The sequence below is a fragment of the Olea europaea genome, unplaced genomic scaffold (assembly GCF_002742605.1).
Source record: "Olea europaea var. sylvestris unplaced genomic scaffold, O_europaea_v1 scaffold1497, whole genome shotgun sequence".
NCBI lineage: Eukaryota > Viridiplantae > Streptophyta > Magnoliopsida > Lamiales > Oleaceae > Olea > Olea europaea.
The window spans coordinates 322,518-338,145 of NW_019232539.1; the positions used below are offsets into that span (position 1 = coordinate 322,518).

At 37.9% G+C, this 15,628-nt stretch overlaps 1 protein-coding gene across 2 annotated transcripts; it reads right to left on the reverse strand.

Annotated features, from left to right (window-relative positions):
- Window positions 1–4,491: 4,491 nt before the first annotated feature.
- Window positions 4,492–12,959, reverse strand: LOC111376380 (protein RETICULATA-RELATED 1, chloroplastic-like). Of its 2 annotated transcripts, XM_022999339.1 has the most exons (8): window positions 12,376–12,959; window positions 10,875–11,039; window positions 10,653–10,745; window positions 10,460–10,575; window positions 6,134–6,232; window positions 5,737–6,042; window positions 5,438–5,602; window positions 4,492–5,087 (listed from the first exon to the last, which is right to left on the reverse strand). In XM_022999339.1, exons 1-8 carry the CDS (start codon window positions 12,742–12,744, stop codon window positions 4,802–4,804), a joined length of 1,599 nt encoding a protein of 532 aa, XP_022855107.1. In that variant the 5' UTR covers window positions 12,745–12,959; the 3' UTR covers window positions 4,492–4,801. The 2 variants fall into 2 exon arrangements, with proteins under 2 accessions (XP_022855107.1, XP_022855108.1); XM_022999340.1 differs by lacking the exon at window positions 10,875–11,039.
- Window positions 12,960–15,628: the final 2,669 nt, after the last annotated feature.

Below are 15,628 nucleotides of genomic sequence, written 5' to 3' on the forward strand. Positions count from 1 at the left end.
AAGAATGATTTGACACATTTCAATCACATATTCTTCATTAAAATAATATTATACACAAATTTAAAATTTTTCTTTGTTTTTTAACTACACATTTTCCATCAATACACTATTCAAAAATACTTTTTTTTTTTTGCAAGAATGGGGCTCAAGGGAAGAATGCAAGAAATTGTCCCACACGAGAGAAGAGAAGACTCCTAGCTCGACGGTCTCTAATTCGAAACTTTGAAGCAAAACCTAGCAATTCGGGACTGTCCTTGCTCACCATTTCTGCCCGACTGAATTCCGTCGACGATTCAGCGATAGCAAACGGAAAAACAGCAAGGGTCTAGTCCCGAGCGACGCTAGGCAAGAACGGAATATTCTGGTGCTATAGGCCTGTGGTACACTTGGAGAAGGAGAACAGACCAGTTGCAACAGCCAACAGCCATTGGTGCTGTTGAATTAAATTGCAGCTCTACGCGTACAGGTGACAAGTTCAGGTTGCCAATTGTTTGAATGGATACTTTGGTTAATAGGTTGCAATGGTTAAAGTATTGCTCGTTCCTCCGGAAATGCATGCTTCCAAAGTTAAAAAATTGCCTATTTCTAAATGAGTAGTATAAACTAAACTTTTAATTAGTTTACCTTAATCTCTTTACAATCAATATGAAAATCTCAAAATTATAATGCTACAGAGAAAACTTCGGAGAATTTGCACATTCTTTTTCTATTTTGTAATTAAATAAAAAATAAAATATACAAATTTATTTATTTGGGTGCAGGTGAACAACATACAAAATTACAAATCAAGGTTATCCTATTCTTATCCTATTTGGCGTTTTCAGGTTGTTAAGGCAACAAGGTTAGCATGTTTAATGTTCTAATTTGCAATAGCCATTTATATTTTTGTGATATCTTTAATATGTGAATTTCTATTTTTTGTCAATTTGTGATTTTCGAATATGTGATTTGTAAATTGTAAATTTTGTGACGGATAATTGATTTGTAAATTGTGTTTGAGAATTATGTATTTGACAGTATCTAAAATGATATAATTATGGAACATTATCAAATTATATATATATATATATATATATATTGAATGCACTGTATTTGTACTTTTGAAAATTTATGGGGGCTTCATATGCAAATTTGTTTTATTTAAACTAGATGACGTTTATTATTTAACGATCAGTGTGAATGAATTTTGTTATTTAATTGAAAGGTTGTTTATACTAAAAGAAAAGGTCAACGGTGTACTAATTCCAGTATCTTTAAAGAATGAGGAAATTACAAAAAGTAAGAGCTTTAATGATCTCATTTCATAAATCAGATTCGTATCAATTTTACTATTTCAAATGTCAGATCTTTTATTAATTAAGCTCCCGTTTCATACTTATGTTTTTCAAAATACATTTTTCTCTCTTTTCTTTTCAACCATACACTTTTTATTAAAATAATATTACACGTAAATCAAAAATTTTTCCTTATTTTTCAACCACACGCTTTCCATCAAATTACTATTCTAAAATGCATTTTTACATGAAAATGATTATCAAACACCCCCTAATACATAAAATCAATTAATTACTGTCCAATCCCTAAATCAATTTCTTCCTCCTTTTCTTCTCTCCACTCACTCTCTCTAAATTGTAATTATTTCACAGGCACCGATCTCTGTTTCTTCTCTCCCCTTTCTCTCTCGCTGTACTCTGTTCATCTTTACCAACACCGGCAACAGAGCGACGAAATTATCATAGCGTCATCTGAGCGCCAGTCGCCTCGTCGCGACTACTACAATCATCCTGGATCTGACCGTCGCTGTGAGCATCGGAGCCATCAATCACATCGACTGATCTGAGTAGCATTGTAAGCGTTGCTCACAGAAGTGCAGGCGCTGCTCACCGATGAGATCTACTGCTCTGTAACTGATGTTTGTGTACGGTAGTAAATAACTGTGACCTACAGTGGATGGAAATCGTTGGCTGTGCGGACGATGGTGATAAGGATTGTGAATCTGACACGTGGTGGGGGACGGCGCGATTGGGTAGGTAATAGGTGTACTGGTAGGGTGTGGTAGGTGGACGGCGCCGATTTATTTTATGGTTTGGAGTTGAGATTTCCTGGTTAGTGGGTTATGGGTATTGGCTGGTGATTTAGGACTGTTGATTTGCATTGTAGTGGGGTTTATCGCGGTGGTGGTGGGTCTGGTGCGATGATTGTGGTTGTGTTTTTCTATGATGTATTAATTTGTTTGAAGCGGTGGTATTCAGTCGAGAGTTGGTGGTGGTGGCTCTGGTGGTGTATGGTGGTTGCTGTAGAGGTGCTTTTGCAGTTTGCTTAGATGACGGTGGTCGCGAATGCTTGTTGGGGTAGATAAGATGGGACGTGAGAGTTAATTTGTGTCCAATAAATAATATGTGACCTAAAAAATATAATTGTGACTCATAATTTATTAAGTTGTAACTGTAACAGTAATTGTGACCCATTATTTTGTTAATTTATGACTAATAAATTAGTTGTGACCAATAAGAATTTTGATTTCGTGATCGATTAATGAATTGTGACCTGTGAAATTTTTTATTTGTGATTGACAAATGAGTTGTGACCAATAAAAATTTTAATTTGTGATCAATCAATGAATTGTAATTTATGAAATTTTTGATTTGTGACCGATAAATGAATTGTTATCAAAAAAAATTTTGATTTTGTGACCGATCAATGAATTGTGACCTACAAAATTTTCGATTTGTGATCGACAAATAATTTGGGACCTTTAGAATTTTGGATTTGTGACTTATAAATAATTTGTGACTAATTAATTTGATAATTTGTAACTAAATTATATAGATTTGTGACCTTAATATGTTTAATTAATAAAATATTTTTTAATCAAATATTTCATAAATAAATTTTAGGGAAAATTGCAGTCGAGGTACCAAACATTTCGTTTATTAACAGACTTTGTCCAAACCTTTAGTTTATGCCACCCACAATACCAAAAATTTCAAAAACTCACAGTGAAAGTCCAAATGAATGGAAACTGTTAATTTGACTGTTAGTTGACCAAAGATTTAACATTGACCATTATTTTGACTAATTTTAAAATGATAAAATGGTAACTTTACATTTTTTAAAAAAAACTAATAATTAAATCAAAACACAAAAACGCTATTCATCTTCTTCTCCATTCACCCCCTACTCACCCACTCCACAAAACCAAATCCCACCAATATCGGCCATCCACCCATCCACTTCCCAAAACCATTGGAAGTGAATTATGTGTATATATATATATAGCCAAACATACAAAGAGGGGGGAAAACTATCCTAAGAGAAAAAAGGGCAGCAAGACGAATTGAATACACAAAATCTTGAAAGATTACGTACACAGGTTGATCAAATTTTCATAAATCAAAATATTAAATACAAAATTTGCCCCAAGACACAGAAAAAAAATCAAGAAGAGAGACTATACATGGGTACATTCAAACATTTATATCAGTGTTTTCGATGTGTAAAACAAGATTTTACCTGCTGGATGCAAATGGGAGGGAAATAAATTTCCATGGCTAGAATTCCAACATTTTTTGGCTGTGAATCCATTTCACCTTTCTTAACCTCAGCAAAAATAAAAAGGATTCGTAGGAACAAAAACAAACGAGTAGATCGAAAATAAAAACTTGTAAAAAGGAATAAAAGAAATTTTTTTTTTTTTTTGGGGTGTGTGGGGGCGGGGGGTGTTGTGTGATTTTAAATTAGTTAATAAAGCTACAACGAGAAGAGAGGAAGAAAAGCATGAAATTCACAAAGGGGAAGAAAAAGCATGCCAATCAACCATCATTCTTGGGTGGGTAGGGGGTGAATGGAGAAGAAGATGAATAGTATTTTTGTGTTTTGATTTAATTATTAATATATTGTAATTATTTTATTTTTTTTGTTGAAAAATGTAAAGTTACCATTTTATCCTTTTAAAATTAGTCAAAATAATGGTCAATGTTAAATCTTTGGTCAACTAAGGTCAAATTATTAGCTTCCATCCATTTGGACTTCCACTGCGAATTTTTGAAATGTTTGGTATCGTGGGTGGCACAAACTAAAGGTTTGGTACCTCGACCGCAATTTTTCCTAAATTTTAATAGTATCTGAAAATTGAAATTGTAAACCTTCTCCTCTTAGTTTTGAAGTGGGCTATAGATAAACTCTTACAAATGAATTTTTCCCTTAAAGAATTTGAATCCAAAAGTGTGTTAGCCAACTTTGATTCATGCAGCTACTTGTAATTCTGAGGAAGAAGCAAAATTAACTGGGAAATATTTCTGGTGTCAACTCTGAGGAATGAATAAAACATAATCTAGAAAGAAAAATGTTGCTAAAAATAGATCCAAATATAAATTCCTGCAAAATCAATCAAGACCCATGTTTCTTTAAAACACAATTAAGAGGAACAAGCGAAAGCCATTTTCCATAGAAGTTTCTAAGGTCGCAAAATGGAAAGAAACTTCAACACAATAAAGCAGAAAATCACAAAGGAATTGTTTTACATTAAGGGTGAAAAATAAGAAAGTTCAATCGTATTCCAAAAATTTATTTTTGTTACAATCATCTGGTACCTAATTTGGGAAGCAATGCGGTAACAAATGAATTTGCAAGTATCATTAGTCATACACGGTGCTTGGTCCTGTGATCCCGTGACAAGACTTCCATAAATGTGTCATCAAATAATACGTCACGATGGTCTTCTACTTGAAGGCGTCTGTGCTGGAGCTATATTGCTACAAAATTGAAGAGTTGATTTCAATTGAATAAAATATAACCTGACTCAACTTGTTGCCACCTTTTTCCTCACAATTCTCTTTCTCCGAGCCTTGGGGGAAGGGACTTCACCATCCGTGATAGTGTCATTTTGTCCTTGTTTAAGTCCAAGGAGACCGAGCCCAGAAACAATAGTGTTCTTGGATATGAACCACTTTGAAGAAGACTGATTGACTCCTTCAGCTGGTCTATTGTAAGCCTTCTTCAAGAGATCGTCCGAATGAGCAAATGGATCAACCTCCACCCCAAGCCAAGCCAACCTTGATGTCTCTCCTAGTTGAACATTCAATACCCTGCATGCATTTGACACAAAGTTTCTACCATATGAGCTGCAGCTGACCTTATAAGTGCAAAAGCATCAGAATTGAAATGCAAAAGGAAAGACGGGTAGATTCTAAAATTACTGGTTTGGTATCAATGTCTCCAAATTTCTCTTGCCGAGGGACAGGGACATGGGAAAATATCAAAAGCATACCCAATATATTTGATCTTCACCATTTAAATCAAACATGCCATGAGAAAAGAACAGATAAACCAACTAAATAAAATCACCGGTGAACGGTTTAAATGACAAAATGCTTCATCATGGAACGTGAAAAATCCCAAATGCAGCCTACACAGATCAAATACCGAGAAAACATACCTCAGGGCTGTGCTAAAGAAAAGAGCTACTCCAATAACATCAAAGTAGCTGGTAACTGCTCTGTCAAAACCACACAGCATTTGATATCGTAAATTTGCATAGAGGCCAAGAAAAGCTCCATAACCAAGAGCATTAGTGCTCACAGACGGAGTGGTCACTGATATCCTACAAAACCAACAGATTCCAGATTACATGGTAAAATGCTAAGAAAGCGCCTTTTCCTACTAAGGAAACTCCTTAGCATGCCGTCGATGTGATGGCAAGAATATTACATGTACCATTTGCCAAACAAATTTTACCTTCCCTCCTTTTTATGGGCAACAAGGTTGGACACAGCACCCTGTGCAGCTCCGGCAGTGAATCCCACCATACACAACTCTGCAGCTTTGTAGAAAAAAGAATGAAGTCTCTTCTGGAAGTCAAATTCTCTAAGTGGATAGCTCTTCTCGAAGATATTATTTGGGAGTTTTTGCAGTGTGTTCTGCAGATCAAAACGGAATGTATTTCCATATGAACGACAAGGAGCAAGGGACCAAACAACCATGGCATTGCAAGCTGTCACTGTAAGCACGTTGATAAGCGCAAGATCCCATTCCTGCTTTATCCTGCATTGACATGACGTGTTTATCAAGTGGTTAGGGCAAATAAACACACTTTTGATTTAATTTCTTCCTCATAGAAACCATAAAGTGAGACCTGTCTTTGCGATTTTGGATCTCCCACCAAACAGAGCAACCAATAGTAGTTGCCTGCTCAAGAAGCAGCCTGTATAAAAAGGCAGGATCTGCAATCATCCTGTGCAGACAAGGAAGATTCAGATAAATATTTGGTAATGTTTCAGAAAGACGACTGTGCTTCAAACATTCTAGATCTAAACTACTATATAATCTGTAGAAAGAAAACCAGAATAAAATGTTGCAACATTACAACAATGCTGTACAGCATACAGGTTTAAACGAGTTGAAGAACCGCATGGTATGTCCCTAAACATACCCAGCTACAACAAACTATGATGAAGTATCAGAATTTTGGGTCAACATCAGGTCCATTATGGAAACAAGTGACTGCATACCCACTCAACTAAATCCAATTTGCGATTATTATCTTCTTTTTGGTGATACCATGTCCAAAACAAAGAGGAAATTGTAAAGAATAAACTTTTTAAAGCTACAGGAAGTAGAATCATAGCTTCTGATAACAGGAGAAATAACCAAACATTCTATCAAGTAAATGTAGTCATCTTCTGATAGGCTCCAACCCACCTCACCTATTCTAGAAGGAAACAGAAGAATTAGCCGACAGATGGGGGGAGGGAAAACTGAATTCTGTTAGAAGTAGATCTATAAATAAGGGTAGAATATAGGAATAGAGGAGGCAAAAATTGGTAGTAAAGTCAGGAGAGAATAGCCCTCTCGAAAGGCTATAATTGTTGCCTTGTATTACTGTAATTCCACAGAATTCCATCAATAAGTTGCTGTTTTTCATTGTTCTTGCTGATCCACATTTTCGTACAGTTGGTATCCTACCAAATTGGTATCAGAGCGGTCGATTCTCGAACTAATTGAAGCTATTTTCCACAGAGAATTACAAGAGAATCTGAGCTTGATAAGGAGCATGTTGGAGAAGATGGTAATGCGACAGAACGGATATGGAGCGGTTGATACAGGGTTGGATTCCTGTGGCCGACTCAATACACGGATATTCTACGGGGACAATTTAGATTCGTGGCTGTTTGAAGCAGAGCGATGCATAAACATGAATCGAAACTTACCGGGGAGAGAGAAGGTAGAAGCCGCAGTCGCTTGCTTCCTTGGAGAGGCTTGGGCATGGTTTCAAGAGATAGACGATTGCTGTACGATACAAACCTGGGAAGAATTGAAGGCGTTGATGTTGGCTCGATTCCACGAGGAGCAGATCTCCGTTAGTGGTGAATTGTCAGCCTGGAAGCAAGGGGATGAGTTGAACTGGGAGACCGAGAATGGAAGCCCAGAGGAAGAACAGTCATCACCGGAGGAGGAAAAGAAATTCGTGGAGGAATCGGAAAGGAAGGAGAAGGGACAAGCCACTACTTCGCCGGAAACAATCACTACTTCGCCGGAAACAATCCACGCATATCAACATTGATCTTACGAAATCGGGGTGAATAGAGGGCGCCCGGATAGACCTGAGAAGACCATCGAAGACTGGAGGTCAACTGAAATCTTACCATTACTACCGTCGGAGGAGGAGAAGAGATCGGAGCAGGTTTTGGACGAAGCCTCTATGAAATTGTTGAAGCAGGAGAACAACAACGAAGGAGAATCCATAGATTTGGACCATTTGGTGGAATTAGACTATGACAGGAAGTTGGACCAATGAGGCAATTGCAAAATTTCACTTAATCAAGCCCAAGACAAAATGGGTCTATATGAAGTAAGGATAAACAGCCCAAAAACCATTTACACCCATAAAACCCATCAGATTACTCCAAGCCCTAGTCACACCAATCTCCGGCAATCTGGAAAACGATGGTACCACCGGTGGAGGGAAAAGAATACAAGCAAGCATCACAGTATTGCGGTAGTAGGGCTCATCTTCAGTACCGCACTAATTGAGCTACGTGAAAAACTTCCTATTCCAAAACCACAGTGGTCTCAAGCAATTGGTGAGCTATGTGCTTTGAATCAAGTAGAGGATGCTGATGTTCTCAGTACTTGCTACGGAGTGGGAATTCATATGAACAAACAAGTAAGCTTGGTTTTGGAATTTGCCCAACTGGTGGAAGGCAGCAATGAATACACTTCCAATTCTGAAATTTCAAACAAATCTGATGATACCGAAGATGGTAACGGCTGTGATGAATCATGGAGGGTGGAGGAAAGAGACAAACGGCTGGAAATACCTATTTCCGACGGCGTCAATCCCGATGGCTGGTTTTCTCGAGTAGAAAGGAAATTTAACTTGACTCAGTTTTCGAATTGGGAGAAGATCGAGGTCCCTGCAGTTTGTTTCAAGAGGGAGGCTCTAGATTGGGATCACCGGGAAGACAGCAGGTGGAAGAATGGGGAAACTCCACTGTCGATGATCCCTATTGAGCTGCTGGAAAGCAATTGCATCAACAGGTTGAAGACAATGACACGGGCTGGGGTTTGTAGGCTTAAAACTCTGGGATGGGGCCACATCATTAAGCTGGCCCAATGTGTAGAGGATAGGAATAATTTCATGAGTATGACCCAACTGAAGTATGGCCCAAGCAGAAATAAAAACTCTCTAAGCCCATTACCCTACAACAGCCCACCATTTTACCCATATCAAAACACACCCAACACTCATCCAAATTACACAAATCATTCCAACGTAACACAGTCGAAAAGTGTTCAAACCCGACGAGCGACAATTCTTCATCCTCTGGTCGCGACGAAAGGGGGGCCTCCGTTTCATAACTTGACCAAAGTCGAGCTGCAGGAAAAAATGGCCTGGGGATTGTGTTACTGCTGTAATAAAAACTACAGCCCAAGTCATGGGTGTGGAAATAAGGCACGCCAGGTATGGGCATTCCAAGAAGATGAAGAAGGTAGTTTGTGCGAGAAATTCCTGTGCATCAAACGGACAAGAACTGTAGAGGAATTTCGACTGAACTTTGAGGCTTTTGCAGCACCTTTACTCAATATTCAGGAGGAGATTCTGGATCGTACAATCACCTATGGGTTAAAATCAGAAACCTGGACTGAAATCTGTCTATTACAGCCTATTGAGTTGGGCTTTATAATGAAGATGGCCCAACTAATTGAAGATAAAAATCAAGTGGGTAAGGCAGCCCAAGACCATCAAAGTGGACACAAATACACGATGCTAGCTATATGTCCAGATTTGTGGGCTTCAAAAGAGACGGAACTCTTCCCTACAAGAATCGTGATGATGGAAGAGCAGGCAATTGGGACCACCAACACTTCCTTGATTGCCACCTTGAGGACAAGGTGGATTTGGAAACCGGGGGTAATGATAGGCTCCAACCCACCTCACCTATTCTAGAAGGAAATAGAAGAATTAGCCGACAGATGGGGGGAGGGAAAACTGAATTCTGTTAGAAGTAGATCTATAAATAAGGGTAGAATATAGGAATAGAGGAGGCAAAAATTGGTAGTAAAGTCAGGAGAGAATAGCCCTCTCGAAAGGCTATAATTGTTGCCTTGTATTACTGTAATTCCACAGAATTCCATCAATAAGTTGCTGTTTTTCATTGTTCTTGCTGATCCACATTTTCCTACAGTTGGTATCCTACCATCTTCTTCATCCAGTGGAATTTTTATGGACTGGACGTGTTATCATATAAGCCAAAGTTGCTATCGTCGCCCCAAGTTTTCCTCCACACCATCTTGGAAAATAAATCTAGAACCGCTACCCCAGTGAAAAACACAACCAAAGTAAACTGTTTCTACAACAACTTAGTTGTACAAATGATTATGCCTTCATTTGGCAAAATTTATAAATCATTTATAGATACTCAAACTTCATTTTCAACCGACAATCCAATAGACCCACAATTATTTTCTACTTATCCAGCACTCATTTTTACCTTTTTAGAAATTATACCATTTATAAATTCTTCCCAAACAAGGCTATATTTCAAAATCATTCTCCTATGCTCAGGACATCATATGCACCTGCTGGGGTAAAATAGTGAAAATCATACAAGCTGGATCTCCATCTTAAGCATTCTAATTTCAGAAACATATTTACATCTTAACATAAAAATTATTATTGTTCTCTAAACGTGCAACGTGTAATTGTGCATTCATACAAAAGGTGAAGTACGTCATATGTATATTTCTTCCCATACAAGTCCCATCACAAACTTCAGCCTCCATACACTGATCTATTAGTACCTATAAACATCATCCACAATCAACCGTAATGGTACTAATCTGAACCCAATTTGTTGTAAAATCAAAACTAACTGATCTACACTGAGGGAGAGGAAGGAAGGTAACGGGATTTAAATACTCGCGTCTACAATTCAGTATATGGAGGCTCCAAATTTACCTGCCAATGAAAGCCCTAGATATTCCTTGGGGAAGAGCCCGGGAAATGAACCTCTCAGCGGTAGGTCTGGCATTGATTGCCAGAAATCTCACCATTTGAGCTGAACTGACCAAACCCTGAGGCAATTGCATATCAGAGTCCAAATCATCAAGTACTTCCGCTGAAGAATGCACAGAAAAAGGTAAGACATTACCATTTCATAAGCTTGACGTAATCCAGGAGGCAAATCCATCATCGTCTTTTGCCACTCATTCAATACAGCATCAATAAATTTCCGATCAAACAACTGGCAAAGAACATAAAGAGTTACTAATTTTAAAATATATTAGATAAAATAATTGGAATAAATTACACAATATATAAGCATGCAATATAAGTGTTTGTCTATCTCTTGGCTCTTGCATCAAATTGTTACCTCTGGCAGAGCAATACGCCGTCTAAACAGTCCACCCTCATCTCCCTCATCGCCCTCGTCAAAGTCATCAAAGTAATCATCATCATCGCCGCCATCATCACCCCCATCACCACCACCATGACTAAGCCCCTTGCCCATATTACCACCTCCTCCCCCCGTAGAAAGCTGTCATATTGCCACATCAAAATAAAAATAACTAATCAAAAGAGTTGTCAAATTAAAATCCCCTATCCTAAAGGAAAAGGTAATAAATTTCAAACGAGTTGACAGAGAAATGTGGGAATATGCTTAGTTATCATACAAGTCTGGTCAAATCTCTAGACCTTCTATAGATACTCCAGTTATTGTACAGTATTATTATGGTTTTCTCAGACTAGTACACAAGTGCATACCACCAGAGGCTACTTCATACAGCCAATTTGAAGCAAATGAAAGAAAGCTGGAAATTTGTCATGATCATATTTGGTACTCAAATTATTATTTCTAAGACTTGAAATCTGAGATATTTCCAGTTTTGAATATCATAATCCGAAAGGATACGGGTGCATCAATGGTTAATACTCAATATAAAACATAGCATCCTCAAAGCAACAATTGACGCTCTAGTGCTCCGTGAATTTTAAGTGCATTATCATTTTACTACCCTGAGGAAATGGAGACGTCGAGTTGTGTTGGGAAAGATAGAGGACAAGGGGAAAAACTTTCATGTTAAGATGATAAGATCGTCAGTAAAGAACAGCTTCAAAAGTCATTGGCTACCTCAGACAAAACCTCGAGTTAAAATTTGGTTTTTACCAGGGATTAGGGACTAAAAGACTATCAAGAGCTGGAAATAAGAAAAGTACAGTAGAAACAAAGAAAATTACAAATTTTCCTACTTCAAGCTAAGGCTTCAATCCCTGGCCCCAAACACCTATCCTACCACCTTATTTTCCATGAAGCAAAACTCAAATCCAAACAAAACAGAACTAAATAAATACAGAAAAATTCCGAAGTTCTAAACAATATCAATTATAAAGGGCATGCCACATTATCTAGCTAGAAAAGATTAAGGTGGAAACAATAGAGTCAAAAGGAAGATGCACTTCGGGGGAAGAAGTTTTAGAACTCATTTGCCCATTAAGCAAATAAAATTGTAAAGTTGTTCCTTTGTGTTAATTCACAAAACAGCATCAAGTACCTTCAGACAACCAAAACAAAACGAACAATCTGCCTTCCGATGTTTTCCTTATCCAGATCATGCAGGTATAACGGCACGCATTACTACTCAAATTAACAGTTCACTTCACCTTTTAAACTAAATTTGTAGCCGAGCTAGCACAAACTAAAAAAAAAAAAAAAAACTCAGCCTTTATCCATTTCTGCAATAGAAAAATAATTCCTGTACTATATATGAATCCAGAAATTTCTTACATGCATATTTCAATTGCTTCAAAACAGAATGGACATATACTCTTCAATTTTTAATCACCAACATTATCAATATATGCACGTAAAATACCTCAGGACTAGACTTCGTTTGCTTTTGCGTCAAATCAAGCTTCGATTTTTCCAAAGTTACCGCACCAAACGCACCGTACTGGCCACCCTTCATAACGGGCCCGAAGTCCACGTAACCCAAAGGCGAAGCCGATGGAAAATCAGCGGCAGGAGAAGCCTGAAAGCACCGCTCGAGGCCAGCAATGACGTCACCGTCAACTACCGCATAGGAGGCCTTTGTGGTGACAGAAGACTTGCGGAGCTTACCAGCGATAGGCGGAGCAACCGGTGACCAGTGAAGGCCGGCTGGTAACAGGGGTTTAGACGATAAGGTTTTGGTGATAGGGGCCACGGGCATTATTTGCGCTGTTTGGAACACTGCGTGAGACATTATAGGTGCCGAAGTTTTCAGAATTTTTTGGATTAAAATTCAGGGTTAGATTTTCATAGAGAAATCGATAGAGTGAAATGGAAATCTTTCTTCCTTTTTCGGATTTTTTCCTTTCTCCTCTCAGAGGTAAGAGAGAGGGTGTAGAGAAGGAAATTAGAGGTGAGGATGGGGTTAAGGTTTTGATAGGGACTACGGCGATAGGTTGGGCGTGTGCGACAAACCCAATCTGTTATCAGGGGCGCGGACCGTGTTATTTAAGCACGGAACGACTCGGAATCCGGGTCGGGTTAAAGTGGTCCCTTAACGAGATAAACGGAATTAGAGGAAATTTTCATTTTCCCCATTTTTGTATTTAAAATAGTGTAAGAATAATTCACAGAAACTGTTGACTCCAGAATGTGTTGTCAACAGATATTGGACCTACCCGCGCACAAGTAAATCTAGTCCAACACGCTAAAACACATGAATAGTCTAGAAATAATAGCAAAAGGGGGTGTGGGAACGATTCAAAGGTGCGAGAAGAGAACGTTCAGAATCCGGCGAGATGTTTGCATAACGATTGTACAATAATTATCAATCCATCTTTGTAGAATGCGAGTATGAATTCATGTATATTGCAAGAGAGTAAAATGTAAAGAATGTTGTATTTATTCTTGTGTTGAATCTTGCATTATTCTAGCGAGAGATGCATGGGTGAGTATTTATAGTATTACAATTTAGATCGTGGCCCTTAATTGGGAGTACACATGACCTCATCTCGTAAGTTTACATGTCAAATTATAAGTATCACATTTAACTTCCTAGTCTACTGCACATTTATTAATTGACGACTCTGCCACTACATTGACAAGACAAGACATTTGCACTCTATGATGGGTGTCCCATCAATCAATCAGGAAGGATTCTTGTGTAAGACTGGATCTCTGAGAAGGAGTGCTGCTTAGAGCCTCGGGACCTCGGAGAAGATTAGGCCTCGGAGGGAAGGGCCTCGGCTACAAGATCACCTCGGCATATTAGTTTCAGCGTTAGCACTTGGGCCACGTCTGGTCTGGGAGCCTCGGATAAGTTGCCACGTGGTTTGGAAGAAGTAAGCTATGGCCCCAATGGGTCGGCCAAGTGTGTCAACACGTAACAGAAACCATACAGCAGCACCCGAGTGGTGCATTTTCTACCCACTAGGAAAGTAGTAGTAGCAGTAGCAGTAGCGGAGGCTTAGCCATTTTCATTTCCATGAGCTTCCTCCAATGTGGTAGATGCAGTTTCATGAAAAAAAAATCGAGATGATAAAAATACCTTTTGAAATGGAACCTTGGTGAAATTGATGTAAGAAGGGGACTAAATCAATAGGAGACAAGTCCATAATCTATTAATGGAATATCCATATTAAATTGTGGAAATGAAAATTAGATCCTTTTTGAAAGACCTCTTTAAGTATAAAAAGAGAACAAATAAATGATCCTGCCTATGTGTTCTTAAAGCACATAGCAACTGAACAAGTACATCCCGAAAAGCAACATAATCAATTTACTACAAATAGAGCTCCTTCACAAGCACTACAACTCAGAAAGAACTGTCCATACAAATTACTCGAATAATTAATAGTATTTACTATTTCGCTAAGAAAATTCCATTCTCATTCATTTTTTGCCTCAACTATTATTACTAACAAATTCATGCATTGAACAAAATTAACGAATAAATAAATTATTATTGATCTACCTTTATCATCAACTTTCAGATCTATATCCGCGAATAAGTCCTGCAACAAATTGTGCATTTGTGGTAACGAAGCTAATGCCCTACACCATGATTTCAACACAAAAATCAATAACTAAAACTTATCAATTTGTATATATACTGCAGAAATACATAATCAAAGTGCAATTAAATACACGTTGAAACTTCTTCTCAATTTCTTGAGTGAGACTCGTAAGATAAGCCGAGCTATGAGCCATCGACGCTGGAGGCATTCTTCTAATATAAAATTACTCTCTGAAAATCCTGATATGTACAAGGATCAATTCTTTGAAACGAAACATAATTGCCTCTCCAATAAAAATGAAAAAGCTATGCATACTGTATAATACCATGAAACATATCTAAGATATCAGGAAAACATAAGCTTCATAAAAACTGAAAGTGCTAGAAAATTTAGCTCTCTTCAACCAGAGTGCAAGTTTCAACAATATCTAAGATAATACCTCCAATAGTGCAGCTGTAAAGCAAGGCTATTGATATAAAAATAAGACTTAATTCAATGAAACAGGACAAAACTAAACCATATCTTTCATCTATTCTCGATGACTGTTTGATTTGGTAGGGTTCAGCAATTTCCAAATTATTTCCAGCGGATAATTCATTAGTTCTTTCATCTGGATTCAAAAATTTCTTTGTAGGTGTTTCGCGCGAGTTAGTCGCTAACAATTAAAAAGGATCAGACGATTGTGTAAGGGAAAACCTCTTAAGATAAAGTCCCAAAAAGGGGTGTTCTTTTATTGGCGATGACTTTACAATTGGAAATTAAAAACAATGTGCCTCCAAGGGGCGCAAGCACACGAGTTACTAAAAGAAAAGTGTTTAAGTCTAAGTTAAGGAAATTAAAATTATATGTTCTCTGTTCGAGGGTTTTTGATTCGGTCCTTTGCTTCTATGTCTTTTCTCCCTTCTATACTTCATGGACGATCTCTTTGTGATCAACCGCCCTAAAAACTGCTTGATCGTCCTATAACTGCCCACTTTCCTCGTAATGGCCAACTTGTCATGAAAACTGCCTTTTTTAACTGCTGCCATTACTTTTCATCGTTCAACCGCTTTCGATTGAATTCCTTGAATTGTGGAACGTGATAGGGTTGCTTTAATAACTGCTTTGATAACTACACTTCTT

What these genes read in the sequence shown, in the direction of transcription:
- LOC111376380 (XM_022999339.1), bottom strand. Translation starts at nt 12,744, where the DNA reads ATGTCTCACGCAGTGTTCCAAACAGCGCAAATAATGCCCGTGGCCCCT. An exon ending in GGCGTATTGCTCTGCCAGAG is followed by an intron (nt 10,746 to 10,874) that starts GTAACAATTTGA and finishes GTTCTTTGCCAG; the next exon opens with TTGTTTGATCGGAAATTTAT. An exon ending in TCTAGGGCTTTCATTGGCAG is followed by an intron (nt 6,233 to 10,459) that starts GTAAATTTGGAG and finishes TTGTCTGCACAG; the next exon opens with GATGATTGCAGATCCTGCCT.